This window comes from Rhinolophus sinicus, linkage group LG10, assembly GCF_036562045.2.
Source record: "Rhinolophus sinicus isolate RSC01 linkage group LG10, ASM3656204v1, whole genome shotgun sequence".
Taxonomy (NCBI): Eukaryota; Metazoa; Chordata; class Mammalia; order Chiroptera; family Rhinolophidae; genus Rhinolophus; species Rhinolophus sinicus.
Window position 1 is genome coordinate 76,124,259 of NC_133759.1, and position 16,309 is coordinate 76,140,567.

A 16,309-nucleotide genomic window follows, 5' to 3' on the forward strand; every position below is an offset into this window, starting at 1 on the left:
TTTCTAAGTAAAAGAAGCCAGTTTGAAAAGGCTACATACTGTATGATTGCAACTATATGATTTTCTGGAAAAGCAAAGCTAGAGAGACAGTAAAAAGATCAGTGGTTGGCAATGGTACGCGGAGGGAGGGATGAATAAGAGGGTTTTTAGGGCAGTGAAACTACCGTGTTTTGCCGTGTATAATGTGTGCTTTTTTGCCCAAATTTGTGAGGGAAAAATAAGGATGTGCATTATACATGGTAATACTACTTCCATATCCCTGAAAGTTTGGGCCAAAAACACAAGTGTTCATTATACACGGGAACATGTTATACACGGCAAAATACAGTATCCCTGTGATACTGTAATGGTGTATACTTATACATTGTCAAAACTTGTTGAACCCTAATACATATTATCCATGTATCAGTATTGGCTCATTAGTTGTTAGAATGTATCACACTAATGCATGACGTCAATAGGGGAATTGGAGGCAGGGGTTGAGGGGCATAGAGGAATTCTTTGTACTTTACTGTTTATTTCTCTATAAACCTAAAACTGATCTAAAAAATAAAATGTATTAATTAAAGAAAAAGAAACTGTACCTGTTAGCTGTTTTTCCCTATCTCTCCTTCCTCCCCCAGCCCTAGGCGGCCATTAATCTTCTCTGTCTCTCTGGATTTACCTATTCTGAACATTTCATATAAATGGAGTCATATGTGTTTTTTTTTGATTGGCTTCTTTTACCTAGCCTAATGTTTCGAAAGTTTATCTGTGTTTGAATGTGTATCAGTCCCTTTTATTGTATTCATTCCTTTCTGTTGCTGAATACAGTTGATGGACTTAAGGGTTTTTTTTTTCTTTCCTGTTTTCGGCTGTTTATGAATGAATAATGCTACTGTGAACATTCATATGCAAGTTTTGATGTGGTCATATGTTTTTAATTCTTTTTGATATATACCTAGAGTAGAATTGCTGGGTCATATGGTAACTAAGTTTAAATTTTGAGAAATTGCCAAACTCTTTTCCAAAGTGGCTACACCATTTTATAGTCTCACCAGGAATATATGGGATCTGGTTTTTCTATATCCTTGCTAATACTTGTTATTATCTGTCTTTTTTTTTTGATTACTTGTTGGTTTGTTTATAGCCATCCATTCCATGTAAAACTGGAATGTGATTTAACTTTTTGTTGTTTTTTTCACAGAGGCAAATTTCTGGAGATGTGTGATGACCTCTTAGCTAGAGTGGAGCCACCACTTCGTAGTGTTTTGGAACAAACCAGTAAGTATTTATGTGATTGAACTGTTTGTGTGTCTTTTGGAAATGTTTATTACTTTTTTTCCCCAGTTACACAAATTTTCATTATGAACTACTTGAGTGCTATATTAAGCTTCTTTATATCTTCCTTTTGGAGTGGCCCCCCACCCCCACAAGTAATCTTTGATAATTGTGTCCAAGGAAATCTAAGAGTTTTCCCAAGAAACCTAATTCAGAATCAAAGATGGATATAAACTTTTCAGTTATGTCATTGTGGTAAAATTTTTTTTGCTGTGCTGCTGTAGTTGGTCTTGTAGGCTTTTCTGTCAGTGAATCTTTTGTTTGCTGAATGGCAAATAGAACAAAGGGACGGACATGATAACCACATTCTTACTTTAACAGGATACTTTTTAAATCTCAGGCTAAAAGGTAGTAGTTCGATTTAGGAATATATTACTGATTTTCCCTAAACCCCTGACGAACGTTTACCTTGAGTCCACTGTTGTGTTGGTTGCTAACTATTTCAGACTGTAGAGAAGTACTGGGAAGTACTGTCAGCTTGACAGAGGCTCAGCTCTTAAATCACAGTGATTATGGCAAACGGGCCTGTTCTTTCCACACTGGGACAGCCCGTTTCTTTAAATAGCCCTTCTCAACAAGTTGTCAGTGATTATTACATAAAATGTGACCAGGAGACTAGTGGTATGAAGAGTTATTTTATGAGTGACAGCAGAGACTTGGTGTGTACCGTCTTTCCTTCTGCTGTGAGGAGATTATACATGTGTTATAACCTGGACTATGCTTATGCTCTGGATGGAGTGGCGAGATGCGCATCTGAAAACCTCTTTCCTTTCGTGCCGTGTGTCGGGGTGATCCAGTATCTCAAGGCCCTGCTGCCTTCCTTACGGCTAGCTTAACTATTCATGTTCTAACAACTCTTTGTGTGGGACTCTGAGAGATTGTAGGGCATTGAGTATTCCTGACTCTCACCTCCTAAATCCCAGTATCACTGTGCTATCTTGCCCCCATTATTTTGAGCATCAAAACATACCTGTTTCCAGATGCCCTACATCCATGCGTGTGAGCGCGCCTGTTTGCCTGCATGCTGTGGTGGATGGGGGGAGGAGTGGTGTGGTGTGTTACACATTTGTGAGGTGTTTTGCTGTGATAAGATGTTGCATTGCTCTTTTATTTCACTGCAAAATGCTAATTTAAAAATTCTTTAAATGTGTAATCACTTTAAAATAGAGTTAAAGAAAGAAGACATTTATGCAGTGGAGATAGTTGGTGGTGCAACACGAATCCCTGCAGTAAAAGAGAAGATCAGCAAGTTTTTTGGTAAAGAACTCAGTACCACACTAAATGCCGATGAAGCTGTCACTCGTGGCTGTGCATTGCAGGTGCGTTTTCTTTCTTCCACAGGTAGCCACTTACAGGTCATTGTGACAAATGGCTGTGGTTTTATGTCTCCAGCTAATAACCTCAGGTTAAGATTCTGAAGCTTTTGTTTTTAAATGAATTTCAGAGGTGGCGTTCGTAAATGGAATTGTATGCTATAACATGTAATAATATGAATTGACTAGAAATAGGTAAGCCCGAAGTACTGCTAGAATTTGGCATATTACCTATTGTCTATATATGAAGTAGCATTGTATATCAATTAAGTAAAGGTTGGGGTAAATGGAAAAAAGTTAAGTAACATTTGGATTATATAAGTAACTTGACAAATGATAGAGGTTTGTAAAGCTGCTTATTCAGACACCAGTAAATTATTGATGTAAATACTTGAAAACTATTGATGATGTCCTTAGGAAGTCATTTTTTATAGATTTTGTGATGTCAGTTCATAATGTTTATATTTGTCAAATGGAATTTTTAAAAATTATTATTCTAGTGTGCAATCTTATCGCCTGCTTTCAAAGTCAGAGAATTTTCTATCACTGATGCAGTACCATATCCAATATCTCTGAGATGGAATTCTCCAGCTGAAGAAGGGTCAAGGTAATAGTATTTATTAATCATTTTTATACTTAAAGTTAATCCAGAGTTAAGTTTGAGTAAAATATTGACTTCCATTTCAACTTAATACAAATCTGTAACATTTTGTTACAGTGCATGAAGCAAAATGATGAGTTATTTTAGTCAACAGAATAAATTTGTGTCCTTATTTAGTTTCTTATACTTGATCCTGCTTAAGTGGTGCCTTTTTGCGCTGATTGAAATATATATATATTTTTTAAAATGGTGTATTTTGTTTTTAGAAACTCGTATAATCTGGAAATGATGCCAGTTGAGAAGAATAACTAAAGTTGTCCAATAATTACAAACCTAGAACACATGTGCAAAATGTTAGACATACCCTAAATTTGTGTGTGTTTGTCTTTTTTCTCCATTCAGTGACTGTGAAGTCTTTCCAAAAAATCATGCTGCTCCTTTCTCTAAAGTACTCACATTTTATAGAAAGGAACCTTTCACTCTTGAGGCCTATTATAGGTCTCCTCAGGATTTGCCCTATCCAGATCCTGCAATAGGTAAGTGAAGAGTTGGGAATTAAAAATAAAATATATATATATGTGTGTGTGTGTGTGTGTGTGTGTGTGTGTGTGTGTGTGTGTATATATATAAATAAATAAATAAATAAATATAAATATAAATATATACATATATACATATATACATTATATATATATATATATATATATATATATATATATTTGGGAGAACTGGGATAAGCAGAATAAGTAATTTGGGTATTTTAGATCAACAAAACACCATCTTCTAGACTTGTTACCAGGTTCAGAAACAGCAGGATGATCATTGTTTAATTGGCTACTCCTCTGTAGGGGCCGTATTCCTTAGGTCATGCACACTGTGGACATACCTTGTGCATCATGTGGAGCGAGGTACTAAAAGGATAAATTCAGTTTTGACCCTAACGTAGAGTTGTAACATGTACACAGAAAATGATTAGTAAATTGTGATATCAATAAGTTATGAAGCCATGTTGTCTAGAATCTTTGAAGACTCTGAGAAACTTACAATCTGGAAATAGTGTCAGTTGAGGAGAGAGAACCTAGGTCTAGGATAATTATAGACCTTGAATACATGGGTAAAGTATTAGGGATATCCTGAATGGTACTAGGTGTGGAAAGCTTATCTAGTCTTTTCCTCACTTGTAAAACAGGAATAAAGATGATAATTCATGCTTCGCAGAGTTTTGTGAATTAAAAAACATAAGTAAAACGTTGGTTTAGTAACTGAATCTAGAAATGGCAATTTCTTGACAACACAGAAAAGCACTATGGAATCATTGGGGTTTTTTTCCAGTAGAGGAGAATGTGACAAATTGTTTTAGGTATTTACCTAGCAGTAGCATATAAAGATGAATAAGGGACTGGTGGGAAAGAAATGTTTGCAGGGTTAGGAGATATTTGAGTCCTTAATTGGGAGAAGATAAGAGTTTGACTATAAGTAAAAGAGAAAGGAGAAATCTGATGATTTAGTAAGATTCTAAGTACCCACTTTGCTTATGTGGGGTGTCGTGTTACTGACTTGTCATTGAGCTGTGGACATAACCTGGCCATTTGGGCCTACATTCATGTTTGAATTCCTCTTCTCAGATTATTTGTTCTTTTTTGTCTTTCGTATGTCCCTAGCTCAGTTTTCAGTTCAGAAAGTCACTCCTCAGTCTGATGGCTCCAGTTCAAAAGTGAAAGTCAAGGTCCGAGTAAATATCCATGGCATTTTCAGTGTGTCCAGTGCATCTCTAGTGGAAGTGCAGAAGTTCGAGGAAAATGAGGAACCAATGGAAACAGATCAGAATGCAAAAGAAGAAGAGGTAACCTGGACATTTTATACCATTTATGATGGCCCAGAGGTGACTTGTCTAGAAATTCTAGCAAATAAGACTGGGTGAAAGAGAGGAACATTGTGACAGCTGTTGAGTGTGGGTTTGTATTCGTCCTCTTTCCTCAGCATGGGTGAACTAGCAGACAGTCTTTACGCAGAATTGTTGTAGAAATGGAACATAGTTGGCTCCTTCCTTTAGACCATGTACTTCTCAATGTGAGTTCTTCTTGTTTCTTTTTGATTACTGAGGGATGTTAGGAGTCTCAGTTGATTATTTTCACAAATAGTGTAATAGACTGTACACTCAGTTTGTTGGAATCATGCACAGAGTTGTCCTTATTGTGCATCACAATTAAGGCTTTATAAAACTACAAATGTCTGAGCCTCATCCCCAGAAATTTGGGTTGGCCTGAGCTAGGGCTCAGGGATCAGTAATTTTAAAAGCCTTTGAGGTCATTCTGTTGTGCTGCAGGCATTGAAAACCACTGATTCAGGATCTCCACAAACTTCTCCATTCTTTTTCATTATTGGCCAGGCTTTGGCCTTTTAACAGAATTCTCAAGGTGTTCACCTCCCCCAGTGCATGCAGTGGTTGTACTTTTGAGGATGAAAAGGCTGATCTAGGGCTGGCCCGGTGGCTCAGGTGGTTGGAGCGCCGTGCTCCTAATGCCGAGGTTGCGGGTTTGATTCCCACATGGGCCAGTGAGCTGCGCCCTCTAAAGCTAAGATTGTGAACAATGGCTCTCCCTGGAGCTGGGCTGCCGTGAGCATCTGGAGGTTGGCGTGAGCGGCCGGCAGCTGCCGTGAGCTGCCGTGAGCTGCTGTGAGCTGCTGTGAGCGGCCAACTGATGACTGGCGACTGACTGCCTCAGCCAGGGGTAGCGCAAGGCTCATAACACCAGCATGGGCCAGGTAGCTGTGTCCTACACAACTAGACTGAGAAACAACAGCTTGAACTGGAGTGGGGGATGAGGCGGAAGAAAGGGGAGGAAAAAGAAGGCTGATCTAAAAACTGCTTGAAGTTAAGGTTAGAGAAATTTACTCATGAGGAAGCTTGGAGAAACTCATGCTCTCTTCAGATGATATTGTGTTAAATAATGCCACACTGTGTATTATGAGTACTTTATGGTTTATAAAGCAATTCAACAGCTACTCTTGTTTCGATATGGGTAGAGCAGGGCAGGTGTTATCTCCAGTGTACAAGTATAGTAACTTAGATCCAGAGAGAAAAACTTCTGTGTTCTAGATTAACATTTGTATCACTGCTGGACTCTTGGTCTTCTGATGGCTGGTAATTCAGCAAGAATTAGATACCATATTTTGTCGTGTCGTGAAGGTTGTTCAGTCTTTCACTAGTATTAACTAGTTTCAGGATTTGATGTGACCTGTTTTTCAGAAGATGCAAGTGGACCAAGAAGAACCTCATGTTGAAGAGCAACAGCAGCAGACACCAGCAGAAAATAAGGCAGAGTCTGAAGAAATGGAGGTATGTCTAAGTTATATTTGAGAGAAGGATGAATTACAGCCCCATTACATAACATGGTTTGGGCTGTGTTTATACTCTGTCTTAGAAGGTAATTATATTAGGGGTTCTTTCATGTATTTGAATAGTCTGTAAGCAAAATTTTGTATGTTAGGAAAGTATGTTTGGTAAGGTGATCTTTGAGCTCTATCCTGGTCAATGCATGAGAAGAAAGCTTGCAGAAGCCTTAGTTTTATTAGACTAGAGATTAGTTCATGCTGGTTTCTGAATGGCTGTTACCAATAGCCATTCTACACGTTCTTTACCAATAAACAATGAGATCATTCTTTCAGATTTTGTTAGCTCTCTGAAATTGGTCTTTTTGTCAAAAGATATTTTTAAAATAACATATTTAAGTACATCTTGTAAATAATGTAAGTAATATATTTACTCAAGCATTTATTTAAATGAATACATAAGGTTCCCAGTCTTTAATTCTAACTTTTGAGTTTTCATATTTAAATTTGTTGTCAGCATTGAAAACACCTTTCTTTTCAAGCTATTTATGACATTGCAATATGTGATCTCACCTTAGGTATTTCTGATTGTGGCATTTAAAAAAGTTTGGCAGAGCCTTAAGGTGACTTAAGTCTTAATCATTTTCACATCAGTTAACAAATTTTAATTACTTTCCTTTAGCTGCATAAATAATTGTAAAAAAGACAGTAGTTGACAGAAGAAATCATCCCTCCCTCCCTCCCTCCCTCCCTCCCTCCAGTTCAGTAGTGGTAAGTGTTGTTATTCACATTGTGGTGCAACCAACTAATCTCGAGAAGTTTTTCATCTTGCCAGATCGAAACCGTCCCTTTTAAACAACAACCCCCTATTTCCTCATCCCTCTTCCTCGTGGCCCCTGGCAACCACTGTGGATTTGACTACTTTTGTAATATTTATGTTTTTAACTTTCCAGGTATTATAAGAAATAGTCCTACGTTATTTAGATCATCAGAAAACAAATAAGCAAAAATGGCTTTTGAAATGTGACCCATTCAGAAGTTTAAGATAGTCTGTTTATGTCTTTGTTCTTAAAGCTTTCTTTTATTTTAGACCTCTCAAGCTGGATCAAAAGACAAAAAGATGGATCAGCCACCTCAAGCCAAGAAGGCAAAAGTGAAGACCAGTACGGTGGACCTGCCAATTGAGAATCAGCTATTATGGCAGATAGACAGAGAGATGCTCAACTTGTACATTGAAAATGAGGTGGTTATCTCAAGTCTCATAGAACAACACGCTAACAGATTAATGTGACATTGTGTTCAAGCTATGTCTAGACATTTTTGGTTGTTTTCTGTTTGAGAAAAAGTAATTTCAGATTTTCGGATCCTGCAAGGACAAATTTAATAGATCCCTTATAATGCCAAATTCTTTCATAGTGATACTACGTCTATTGCTAGAAGCTCTGTTACGAGATTTTGACCTTGTGGTTTTGGTTTAGGGGAGGTGGTGTTCACGTTTGGGTGTGTGAGTATGTTCACTAGAGATTGGGATGTTTAAGGTTGTTGGTCCTGGAAGTTGATGGTAGGAGAAATCACATAACATTCATTGTAGCACTGTTTTGTTTATTCCTTCCCCTGTTGCTAGTCAGTATGTAACTCTTGTTACGGTGAATGATGCAAGTTTTGGGACCTTAGAGCACACTTATTGAATTACTTGTTGTCTGTCAGGTTTCTCATCACATCTTCTAATATTTAAAAAGAAGTTGTCTCAGTTGTCCAAATATCTAACTGATTTATACTGTTTTCAGGGTAAGATGATTATGCAGGATAAGCTGGAAAAGGAGAGAAATGATGCTAAGAACGCAGTAGAAGAATATGTGTATGAAATGAGAGACAAGCTGAGTGGTGAATATGAGAAGTTTGTGAGTGAAGATGTAAGTATATGCCACAATGTGCTTACCTACTAATGTGTCTTCTGGGAGTAGCCTTAAGTATGTTAGAAGGGAAGTGTGTGCCTGTAGGTACACAGTGAAATGGTTAAAATGTACTTTTTGGGGGCTATCGTTTTGTATTTCTTTATTAGTGCAGTATTTCCTAAGGTTAGTCTTTGCATCACTTTTTGATACACTTGCATACCATTATTTACCTAATATTTTCCTTTAAATCAGCTCACTTTTCCCTGATGTTTATTTTAATATACTGATTTTTAAATGCAGTTTTTAATTCTGAAATTTAAAAACATACCCAAACATCTCCTACAGCAGAGAGAATAATATATTAAAACCCCCTGTACCTATCGAGCAAGATAACATTCTACTAGTCTTGTTTTCTATCCTCCCTATCTCCCTCTTCCCCTGTATTTTAAAGCAAATCCAGATAAATCGAAGTCTGTGCCTGTGACTCTACTGGTGAATCAACTGATTTTTGATTGACCTAATTACAATATTTTCTTCATCTTCAGGATCGTAACAGTTTTACCTTGAAACTAGAAGATACCGAAAATTGGTTGTATGAGGATGGAGAAGACCAGCCAAAGCAAGTTTATATTGATAAATTGGCTGAGTTAAAAGTAAGTGACTCTTCGATGTAGGGTGTCAGATGGGTACTGGACTAAGCTGGGTGGGGGAGGGTGGAAATCACTTCATAGATAATATAAATGCCTAACCACTGCGCTGTACACCTGAAACTAATATAAAATTATATTGAATATCAAATATAGTCATGGGATGTAAAGTACAGCATAGGGACAATAGTCAGTGGTATTGTAATAGCCTTGTACTATGTCAGAGTGGTAGTAGACTTGGTGGGGTTATCACTTTGTGAGGGGTGTAAATGTCTAATCATTTTCTTGTTTTGCACACCTGAAACTAAAAAAAAGAAAAAGACAAAACAAAAACCAATAAGTGACTCTGAAAAGCCAGAGGTGTTCTGAACCCGTGCTGTAGTTTCTAAGGAGAACATCTCAGAAAGGGAGGCATTCTCATGGCAAGTAATGAAGAACTATATGCTTTATCACTCTGGTTCACTCTCTTTCTCACTTTTAGAATCTCATAGTAACAAAAGAATTTTTCTGAAAACTGAGTTTAGACTTAAAATGTTCACTGAATGTTCTTATTAAGAGATACAGAGACTAGCAAGATGTCCCGTCCTGAAGGTACCTGTCTACATTTGGGCCAGGGCTATGTACCTGGCTTTGATGCTCAGTGAGGCAGAGCATTTGGTTTTGTATTTAGAGAATCTGATCCTTAAACCTTACGGTTAAAAGGACAAATAACTGAAGTTGAGTGCTTCCTTTGGGGAGAGGATGCAAATGCACAGGGACTTCTCACATTTCTCTGGGTTACTTAGTTTCTCGTCAGGCTGGGCCATGTGACTAACCTGGGATGGCATTGCTCCCGTCAGAGCCGGCACTTCCCTGTCATCCTGGCAGGAATAGCAAGAGCCTCCTGTGAGATCCTTCCCGTTGAGTGTTTGTTTTACTTGTTATGGGAGATGTCTAACACATGCAATTCCAGTGGTACCTCGGTTTTCGAACGTAATCCGTTTCAAAAACGTTTTCAGGTTCGGAAACGTTTGAAAACCGAGGCAGTTTCCCCATAGAAAGTAATGGATTAATCCATTCCAGGCCTTCAAAATCAATCCCTAAAACTGCAAATTTAGCATGAATTTTACTATCTAATGATACCATAGATCCATAAAATTTATGGTGTTCGTAAACCGAAATGTCAATGGAGACGTTCGAAAACCGAGGTCCCACTGTGGAGAGAAGAGCTTCAACTGTTGTCAACTTATGGCTGGTTTTGTTTCATTTCTGCTTCCTCTCCCCGTTATTTGAAGAACGTCCTGCATGTTATTTTATCCAAAAATATTCAATATGTATTTAAAAGAAAATGTCACCTTAAGCTCTACCATTGTCACACCTAAAAAATTCCTTAATACCACCATTAATATCACCATATATTCAGTTTTCAAGTTCCAGTTGTTTCATAAATTACTTTTTAGTTTGTTTGACTCAGGATCCACATACATTTTGTTGGTAAGTCTCTTAAATCTGTATAGTTCTCTATCATGTCTCCCCCCTTATTTAGTTGAGGAAAAAAACAGATCATGCATCCTGTAGGATTTGCCCACTGTCTGGATTTTGCTGATTTTCATCTCTGTGGTGTTTAATAATATCTAGCAAATTGCTGGTTTAGATCCAGAGGCTTCATCAGATTCAGGTTAAACTTTTTTTTTTTTTTTTTTTTGGCAACAGTACTTCATATTTAGTGTTGTGTATCATTATCAGGGGCACCGAGTAGTTGGTTGTCTCCCCACTGTGTTTTGAGAATTAGGGCTCAGGTGGTAAGATGAAGTGGCACAGGGAGCAGTATTGAGGTGTATTCTCACATCTAGCCTGGTATGTATTTAGTGGGCTGGGGAAAATATTTAATTTATATATAGTACATGGAGATTAAATGTACTTTAGTCTGTACTCAGTAGAAACAATACTAAGGTAGTTCAAACTGCTCTGTGAAGAATTTGTGTATTCTCTCTTCTGTTAAGAATCTAGGTCAACCTATTAAGACAAGATTCCAGGAATCTGAAGAAAGACCAAAATTATTTGAAGAACTAGGGAAACAAATCCAACAGTATATGAAAGTAATCAGCTCTTTCAAAAACAAGGTATCTTTTTTTCCCCTTCTTCCCTACTGTTGTTTTGGTAAAATTTTGAGACATTTACATAGTTTTTCTCTTGTTCTCTTTAACTGTTACTTAGTAATATTTTCTTTTTGCATGTTAATGTATAATGTTTTGTTGAATCTTGTTAAGAACTCTGAGAATCCCTGCTTCTCTCTAATCAGTGGACTCGAATTGAGTAATGTTCAATTTTCTTTTCTTGATGTGAATGCTTCATCAGTGACTTAACCTCCTGCATCATGGCCGGTCTGAGGACGTACTAGGCATATAATTGGGCTTGTTATGCAGATGTAGCACTGTCTCAACAGTAAACTGCTGCTTGTCAATTTTTGAGCACTATATGATACATATTTCATAAATACTATTACATTGTCTCATTAAATCCTCATAGTACCCTTATGAAGCAGGCAGTACTAGCAGCATTTATAGGCAACTTCTAACTTCTTTAAACCTTACTGTCCTTAAGCAACACCCAGGGTTAATGTTCGGGAAGCTGGGACTTGGCCTGAGGTCTGACTCTAGATTCGGGTTCTTAAACACACCCCAGTATACTCCAGGTTATCAATGTATTGTCCATTAAGGAACTTTAAGAGAGACAAATTGAGCGTGTTTTTTTGGGGGCCTCTGAAAGGCCTTTAAAAAATTGTATTCATTATTTGGTTCCTAATGAGCACACCTAAACCTCAGCTCTCATGGCTGATGACATGTAACTTTTTGCGTTGTGAAATTAATCTTTATAAGGTGTTGTGTAAACCATGTGCTGTGTATACCGTTGAAGCCTTTTTATTGCTACCTTATGTATATTTTTGACCTTTAAATCTATTTGCTGAGTGTTTTAAAAATTGGGGTTACTTTTCCTTTTTTGAATTTTAAAGGAATTAAATGTTTGTTTAGATTGTGAGGTTAAATGGGCTCCAGTTTTGGAAAGATTGTGACTTCTTGAAAGACTGTGAGGTACTAGACGATACTTGGGTAGGGAATGTCATCCTTTGACAATGTCTGGTTGACGGTTGTTGCAGGAGGACCAGTATGACCATTTGGACGCTGCTGATGTGGCAAAGGTAGAAAAAAGCACCAACGAGGCCATGGAGTGGATGAATAAAAAACTGAATCTGCAAAATAAGCAGAGTCCGACCATGGATCCGGTTGTCAAGGCAAAAGAGGTTGAAGCTAAAATTAAGGTATTTTATGGCTTTAAGTATTAAATAGTATTGTTAGCCTTGTTACTTACTATTAATAGCCCTTAAAAGGGATATTTAGGAGGGAACTTCATTGCATCTTAGCTTCTGGCTTGGGGATTGGGTGGGAGAGGGTGGACTTGGGTTTCGTGTGTCACGTAAAATTTGTTATTTTGTAAGAAACCGTAATTTTCTCTTGTGCCATTCTAGGAGCTGACTGGTATCTGTAACCCTATAATTTCAAAGCCCAAACCCAAAGTGGAACCTCCAAAAGAAGAGCAAAAAAATGCAGAGCAGAATGGACCAGTGGACGGACAAGGAGACAGCCCAGGCCCTCAGGCTGCCGAGCAGGGTACAGACACAGCTGTGCCTTCGGATTCAGACAAGAAGCTTCCAGAAATGGACATTGATTGATTCCAACAATTGTTTATATTAAAACAGACTATTATAAAGCTTTAAGTTGTCAACTTTGTTCTAAATATCAACTAGAGCAATCAAATACTGGACATTTCTTAGTCAGTTTTTAGGGGGTTTTGGGGGGAGGGGATATAGGTTCTGTATGGAGCATTTTGACTTCTAAATAGTTAGATACAGAAATTAAGTGCATTGTATCTTTTTCATAATGGTACTATTTAGAAGCCCAGTTAGCATTACTGAGCTTATGCTTCACTCCTTTTATGTTTAAATCATGCTTATACGAAGATAAGTTTGTTTTGGAAAGTTGAGCTATAGCGAAAACTCTAGCTATGAAGCAAACTTTTCATTATGACATATGGCAGGAACCCTAATTGTGCTTCAAAAACCTGTTGTGGAGATTGCCACAAAGTCTCCCCGCCTGGTGTGGGGATGGGGGTGGGGTCTCCCTCTGTTCCTGAGACCTAGAGCATGGCATGGCATGGATTAACAGAGAACAACAAAGGTGTGCTCTGAGCTGCCCCACATTTCACTTCTGCTGCACTTGCACTCCCAGCCCTCCATGTCCACGCCCTGTAAAGGAGCCCCCATTACAGATGCCATGTGCTGCTCCTGGGAAAGAGAGCCCCTCACCTGGAGCAAATTGTTAACGGAGGAATTTAGACCTGGAGGCTCTTCCTGAGAAAGTCTGTTCCTGAAAGTATGTTTCACTAATACCCCAAGCGTCAAAGCCTAATTAATTTTTTCTTCGGAAGGTTAGAATTGGGTAGTGTATTGTTGGATATAGGCATGAGGAATTTAACAGGAATTGATTCTTACGGTGTAAAGATTTGTATCCTGGCCTGCTTATTCAGGTGAGAGATGTTCTGTGTAAATTTGAGATCTAGCTTGAAGTCCTAGGACAAGAGTTAAAAGTTCTTAGCTCATTCACAGTCACTTGTGTGTTAAGTGTTACTATCTGTCATGAATCTGCCAATTTGTATGTATGAAACAGCTGACAGATCATCGGAAAAGCAAACATACACTGGGTTATACTGGACGAGTCTGAAATTAGTGTTAAAGGAGGGTGGTGCCGGACTTCAGCAACACCTCGTTCTTCCTGCGCAGCCGATGTCAGGAGCACCCCAGCATCGCCGCGGACTGCCCCCTGGGCAGTGTCGGTGGGGTGAGACATTTGGAAACTCCAAGGGAAGCCTGTATTAGAGGCCAGCGCTGGTACCTGCCTTAGAAACTGTTACAAGCTTTCTTGGTTACATTTTGGATCTCTGTAATAATTGTTATTCTGTATAACAGTGCCCTTCTGTTAATTTTGGCCTGTTAGAAATATGATTATACTGTGCATATTTAGAATAAGTTTCTGTCCATCTGCACTGAAACAGTTTAGGGTGTTACAAGCTCTCAAGTGCTATGGAGAAACATTTGCTTAGAGAAGGAGGGTGGAAGTGTATTTATGTTGGTGTGGAAGCATGGAAGGCTTGTGGCACCAGGAATTGGCCCTCTTCTTACAGCGTCCTTTATCCATTCTGTACCCGTGTTGCTTCAAGAGTTCCAACTGGCCTGCTCTGAGGCCAATAGCTATTTTGGAGTTCTGGCTACAGGATTAAGCCAATTCTTACGCAACTGACTCAGTCCTTAATGGCCATTTCTAAAAATTTTTTTTGTGTGGGGGAGGGTGTGGGTGTTGGGATGGGGTGAATTTGAAGTTTAAAGTTGAAACTAGAACTAAGGTGATGTGGTCTGCTTGCTCTCTGTTTAGACAGGCTTTAAGACCAGTTGGATTTACGTGGAGGCCAGGCCCGAGGGTGTGATAATTGATGACTTATGTGCACACAAGCGTTTATCCAGGTTGTGTTGTCCAAATTGGTTTGTTAAAGCCCCAGGTCACGTTCTTACACTAAGAAAAACGTTCAGTAAACATGAGGCAAGTTTAGGAAAAATGAATAAAAGAAACCTGTCTGACACTCAAAGGATTGGTTTCCTTAATTTCATAATGAAGAGTGTGTGTATCTGTGTGTGTGTGTGTGTGTGTGTGTGTGTGTGTGTGTGTTTTCAATGAAAACTTTCTCCAGAAGTCAGAGCCCTCTTAGCTAAATTTCAGTTGTTAACTTGTCAGAGACGTCCAGTCTGAACCGTTGGGTCACAGCTCACTGGGTGGGAAGAAGCTGCTCTTTTTTGTTCATCTGTGTTGAGTCTTGGCTCATTCCCGATGTAGGAATCCTTCCCTTGTTCCTGAGATGGGCCTGCCTTTGAGGCTTTGACAATAGTAGAGGGTGGGTTATGGCCCCATGAAGGCCGGTGCAGGACAGATGCCTGACCCAGAATGTGCTAGTTAACAGTTGCCACCAGTGGGTTTGTAGTGTGTGCGTGTGTGTGTTGGAGATGAGTTTTGAAAGGGGTGAAGCCATCAGAGATCTCAACAGTACAAGGCAAGGGGCCTAGGTGGGGAGGGGGCTGGAGCGTTCCTCTGGAGTCCTGCCACCTAACAGTCCCAGGGCTCTGGTTGTGCTAAGAGGAGCTTACCAGCCAGGGGCTGCCTACAGGGCCTGTGCTAGCCACCTTCAAGAAATGTCTAGTAAGGTCAGTTTTCTCCTGGGCCTCCGTCCATGGGAGAGGACTGGGTATCCGGTAAGGTGAGTGGGAAGCCTGAGACCAAAGTATAATCATTTTACAGGGTTGTTGGGGTCACCAAGAAAGAGGAACAGCCCTGTTTACCCAGAAGATGTACCAGTGTCCCCTGCATATCCCTGGGGGAGGGTGTTGGAGGCAAAGCCAGAGCTGGTGTGAAGGTTTTGCAATGGGGCAGCTTCAGCTCAATGTGAACTGCCTTTCAGAGCTCCCATGGGGTTGGTGAGGATTCTCCCAGAGGCATTCCCACCAATGGGTTTTGAGACTTAAAGCATCTCAAGTTTTTGTAGGGGACCTATCGGAGGTGGTGGGGCGGAGAGATTGGGGTTCTGGTGTGGGGCACTGGGGTACTTAGATCTAGCCTGAGTATCAGAATGGTTTAGGGATGTGATGTGTACAGAAGGAGTCGAGCCTGGGGGAGTTGGAGGGAGTGGGACTTCACGTTGGAGGGGATGAGCCAAATTAAGGGGGCAGCGGCACGTAAGTCTTGGTACCAGGAGGGAGAGGGAAGATTTAGAATTGACTTGAAGGCAAAACTATGCTGTTAGAAGTTGGATAAACAATTGACCTCTGTGGGGTAATTACAAGGCAACACGAGGCCGTCTTCAGGAGCCTGATGTTTTGTTTATTGCTTTTGATAATACACTTTGCTACACTTGACCCATTTCACCACTTTTTCTTCAACTTTAACAGATTTTTTTTTTTACATGAGAAATGTAGCTTATAAAACAGTATGCACAGCTTACCATGTTTGGAAAGACCATGAAATAAATTTATGAAAACCAAACTGGATGGATGTTTCAAAATGAGATGGTTTCCTTCCAAGGTGGGATTGTGGGTAATTTATGTTTGTAAAATTTTTTGCT

At 39.2% G+C, this 16,309-nt stretch overlaps 1 protein-coding gene across 1 annotated transcript in view; it reads left to right on the plus strand.

Moving 5' to 3' along the window:
* Positions 1-14,785, plus strand: part of HSPA4 (heat shock protein family A (Hsp70) member 4) — a 37,920-nt gene extending 23,135 nt beyond the window's left edge. Inside the window, exons 8-19 of the mRNA XM_019756079.2 lie at positions 1,187-1,263; positions 2,488-2,639; positions 3,134-3,240; positions 3,637-3,770; positions 4,896-5,077; positions 6,485-6,574; positions 7,658-7,810; positions 8,355-8,480; positions 9,008-9,115; positions 11,092-11,211; positions 12,246-12,407; positions 12,615-14,785. Coding sequence (XP_019611638.1) covers positions 1,187-1,263; positions 2,488-2,639; positions 3,134-3,240; positions 3,637-3,770; positions 4,896-5,077; positions 6,485-6,574; positions 7,658-7,810; positions 8,355-8,480; positions 9,008-9,115; positions 11,092-11,211; positions 12,246-12,407; positions 12,615-12,818 — 1,615 coding nt within the window. The 3' untranslated portion in view covers positions 12,819-14,785. The remainder of the gene's footprint in view (positions 1-1,186; positions 1,264-2,487; positions 2,640-3,133; positions 3,241-3,636; positions 3,771-4,895; positions 5,078-6,484; positions 6,575-7,657; positions 7,811-8,354; positions 8,481-9,007; positions 9,116-11,091; positions 11,212-12,245; positions 12,408-12,614) is intronic.
* The last annotated feature ends 1,524 nt before the right edge of the window (positions 14,786-16,309 follow it).